General features: G+C 42.6%; 1 protein-coding gene across 1 annotated transcript; it reads right to left on the minus strand.

Annotated features, from left to right (window-relative positions):
* Positions 1 to 2,847: 2,847 nt before the first annotated feature.
* SERTM2 (serine rich and transmembrane domain containing 2) lies at positions 2,848 to 3,405 on the minus strand. Its single transcript, XM_069211209.1, has one exon. The coding sequence runs from the start codon at positions 3,276 to 3,278 to the stop codon at positions 2,973 to 2,975; it is 306 nt and encodes a 101-aa protein (XP_069067310.1). The 5' UTR covers positions 3,279 to 3,405; the 3' UTR covers positions 2,848 to 2,972.
* Between the last annotated feature and the right edge of the window lie 779 nt (positions 3,406 to 4,184).

Consider the following 4,184-nt stretch of genomic DNA (forward strand, 5'->3'; position numbering starts at 1 on the left):
ATACACAAATCTTATCAGGTGTCAATGGATCAAACTTGGACAACACGAGTGCCCAGAAAGTGTCCAATTGAGAGATTTTTGTAATGATTTTTCGGAAATATTTCTGAAGCAAAATTCATAATGTCACCTCAATTTGGTGATCTTTGTTTCATTAGATTTCAGGAACTCGCCAGGTAACAAAGTCATACAGAGAATTCAATGTTGCGTAAACATTTTTGGGACCCTTGGTGCAGCTTTGTCCCTTTTCATTGTTGTTCCCTAACCATGCAAAAAATAAAAGACAGGCTGAAAAGACCTTTTGGAAAATTTATAATTGCTCCTTAAGAGGCGCCAAGGCCAGTGCTGGCCTTCTAAAAGGGCATCATTGACAGGTTTGTTCATCTAGTAATGAGTTTGCGAAAGAGTGAAAGTAAGAGGAAGAGAGGGTCTGTAATGGGCGAGGAGGTGGCAGATAGTGGCAGAGAAGCAGGAAACGTGGGTTGGAAAGGGCGAGGAGGAGGCACAAATTAAAGAGGAGAGCAACATAAGGGCAAGTGGGGTAATTGATTAGTGGGGGTAAAGGCATGGATGTCATTTAGGGGTCGCTGGAGGTCACAGCTGCGACCCCTGGCTTATCGCTTGCGACCCCTGGCACTGCCTTTGCGACCCCTGGCCTCAGAGGTGGCAAAATCAGTGTCAGGAGCACTCATCCTTATGGCCATTGTTTGGGTCTCCAGTTTCCTCGTTTTCTGGCAACTTTTTATTACACTAATAGTGAATAATATTAAAGTATATTATTTGCTATTGGGGTAATAAAGAATGGAGTACAATTAGTTGGAATATAACTCCTCCTGGCAGCGGAGGTAAGAAAAAAGTGCTTTTAAATGTATGTTGTGTGCATTCTTGTGGGAGAGAATGTCTTTATGGGAGACAGTGGGTGCATGTGTGAATGTGTGTGTATGGGTAAGCATGTGTGTGTGAGTGAAAGTAAAGGTCAAATGGCGTGTGATGTCACCTCCTCTACCTCTGGCATGTTGATGAGTTGACGTTAGTAGGTAAAGGTGGGGAGGTCAGAAAGATGAATGAGAGAGAGCTATTAATTATGTTGCTTTATGTTTATGACTGCTTTTATTAGACAGCTAAACTTAGTATAATTTGGACACATTAACAAATAAATTTTATCCATTCTATTATTCACCTGTGAAATGTTTCAACATCTCGGATATCCTAGGCTGTCCACTTCACCTTGGGAACGTTTCTTGACTGGCTAGCATTCTCCCTGATTCGGATCCCTCATCTCATTGATAAGGAATCAATCAATCAATCAATCAGGTATTTATAAAGCGCGGCTTAACACCCGGAGGGTCTCAAGGCACTGTGGGGGAGGATGCAGACCAGGAGATAACTACACCAAATTTCAAACATCCATAATTAAAAGTGCTGGGAACCCCGGAACTTTCAATTCCGTCTTTCTGCTGCTGCATTTACAAACTTGGCCTCTTTGCTGCTTGCTGGGTGGGTGGGATTGTCAAGAACATCCTGGGCTATAATAAAAAGGAGGCTGAGCTTGGAGGATAAATGAGCCCGGCTGTGCCAATATAATCTCAAACTACTTTTTTAGGGGGTGGGGCAACAGCAAATGGCATGCCTCATTGTGGCCTTTTTGGTGTGTACATCTCCACTCTGGACGATGCTTTCTAAGCACATAGTTCATACTTGTCAGTCTGCCAGGCCCCAGATGTCCCAACTCCTAACGTCCTGATGTGAAGTGTTAGAGTGGTAGTACACTGATGCTGCCAGTTTCTTGCCCATTTCCTGTGATAGTACGAAGGTCAAAGGTCGTATCATTTCATTTCATATGACCCCCACAACATCTCAAAATCTTACCCATGTCATTGCAATTTCAGTTATATGCCCAGCTCTGCTAATTAGTAATTTTAAAATATTTATTTTCCTGTCTCCTCAGCTGTGCTAATTAGTCATTTTAGAATATTTACAATCCTATCTCTTTTAATATAGAAATGCTGGTAAACATGGGAGAGTCCAAACAGATTTCTTTCTTCCGCCTTACAAATTTCATATATTCTCACCTAGCATTCAATGCTGGAAACTTAAAACCACACAAAACCGCCTGCTGGGTCATGCCAGGACCACGGCAGTGCTAATGGGAGAATCCGAGGATAGCTACAATTTAAAACATTGGACTGAATAACTTTCAGTATCGCTACTTTGTCACTAAAATTACACACCACTAAGACCTATTTTGGCTGTCCAACAGAAGCACGTTTAGAAATACCATATTAATTTGATCTATTCCTTGAACCGTTTAAGCATTTAGTAGCTGTGTGTAGTAGATCAAACCTTTCAGCATTCACATAGGATCAGTTTCAGGCACGTTTGTTCATATTTCTATTTTTAATACAAAAACGCTTAATTGGTCATAAATGATTAACTATTTTGATAGCATAGATTGTGTTTGGGTGAGGTTTTCCCTTTTGTGAGGTTAAGCCACTGTCAATCAAACGTGCAGGTTGTCACCCAATATTGCAAAATAAATGTACATTTGTTCAAGTCCACCTTTTTTTAATATAATATTGTCAGCTTCTGCTTTCCAGCTCATTAACAAATGCATGTGCTCTGAAGTTGCCTCTCTTGATTGTTCCAGGCCCCGCCAGGCAGTGCGAGCCGACAGACAGCAACATGGTTGCCTTGGTGGTGCTTTTGTAAAGAACACGTGCACTACTTTTATTGCCATGGAAACGCAGCCTGAAAACACTTGTCACTTACTGTCTTCTGGGCACAGCATATCTTTGCAAAGGCCCAACCAGGTCCCCAACTGGCAACGCCTGCGCGAATCAAAACAAAAGTCAAGCGTTCCCTTCGCTGGCTGTGTGAGCGTCTGGTATTGTTTTGCAGACTGCCTTGTGTTGGATTTTGTCAGCCATTTTGTGCTCTGCTTAGTGCTATGTCTTTGAATAGATACAAGGCCATTGCTAGTTTGTTGCTGTTGGCCTCGGCACGGGGTCGGGCGTCCGCCCTTGCATTTCCACATCTGTGAACTGTGGGATTGTGTCCGTGCTCTCTGTGTTGGTGGTGGTGATTGGAGAGATGACATGCTTGAGCCTGAGTAGCATAGTGAAGAGCAGCACCAGCAGGACCGCCAGGAGGCCCAAAAACAGGCCCACGTACAAGTAGAGGTTGGCGTACTTTTCCGCGCTGTCTGCGTCTGTAGTCGCAGTAGGCAGGAGGGAAACATGCCCAGTGCGAGCTTCACGATATGTAAAAGACACCTCAGTCATAGCGCGAGATAACAATTGGTCTGGACCTGTTCGACCTTAAAGCATTTCCCTGGACATGATGCTGGCTGGTAACAGCTTTTGTCCAGTCCAGTGGGGAGCAGATTTGGAAATTTGTCTGGCGTACCAGTGAAATGGATGGGAGAATGCAGTCAGTAATGAAGGGAGATCCTATGCGATCTGACACAAGGGTACTTGGGCAATCACATCTTTGTTAGCCTTGAAATTTGTTGACCATTGTGAATACGATGCTACAGAGGTTGTCGGATGAAACCATTTTACTGTAGATGAGGACTATGGGAAATCTGAAAATCAATGCCTGTGCTTATTTTTTAAAGGGATCGCGGAATAGAACAATGAAAAAAAAATCACAAAAACTTAAAGCTGTGTTATTTTGTTGTTGATTTCGCATATCAAAGTTATTCGTAGAGTAGACGTCACTTCTATTTTGAAACAGTGTAGAGGCCACGTAATTTTTGCTGATTTGACTTCACTGAGACTGATCTACTTGCTTCTGCCTCTGTACAAAATGGCATGGCCTTCAAGTTGTTGGCCGCTGACTTGTTGTCGTTTTCGGTGCTACTGACTGGAAAGGTGGTTACAGTGGCTGAAGTTCAGATGGTCTTGAGATGACGTTAGCTAGTAAGTCCCTTCTGGTCAACCATTTCTACCGGTGTGGTGATTCTCAATTCTGAAATGTAAGAGACAGAACAAAACACTTAAAATTAAATATAAAATGTCCTCTGTACAGATGTATGGAACAGCTACTTGAAAATGGATTACTTGAGATGTAGTAAGAACGCCCATGAAACAAAAGAGGCCTTAAATGAAAAGAATGAGTCAAAGCTCCCAATGGATAGATTTACGTTCAACATATTTTTAGGAACAAACTATAGGCAAATCCTTTTC

This window comes from Pleurodeles waltl, chromosome 2_1 (assembly GCF_031143425.1).
Source record: "Pleurodeles waltl isolate 20211129_DDA chromosome 2_1, aPleWal1.hap1.20221129, whole genome shotgun sequence".
NCBI classification, from domain to species: Eukaryota; Metazoa; Chordata; class Amphibia; order Caudata; family Salamandridae; genus Pleurodeles; species Pleurodeles waltl.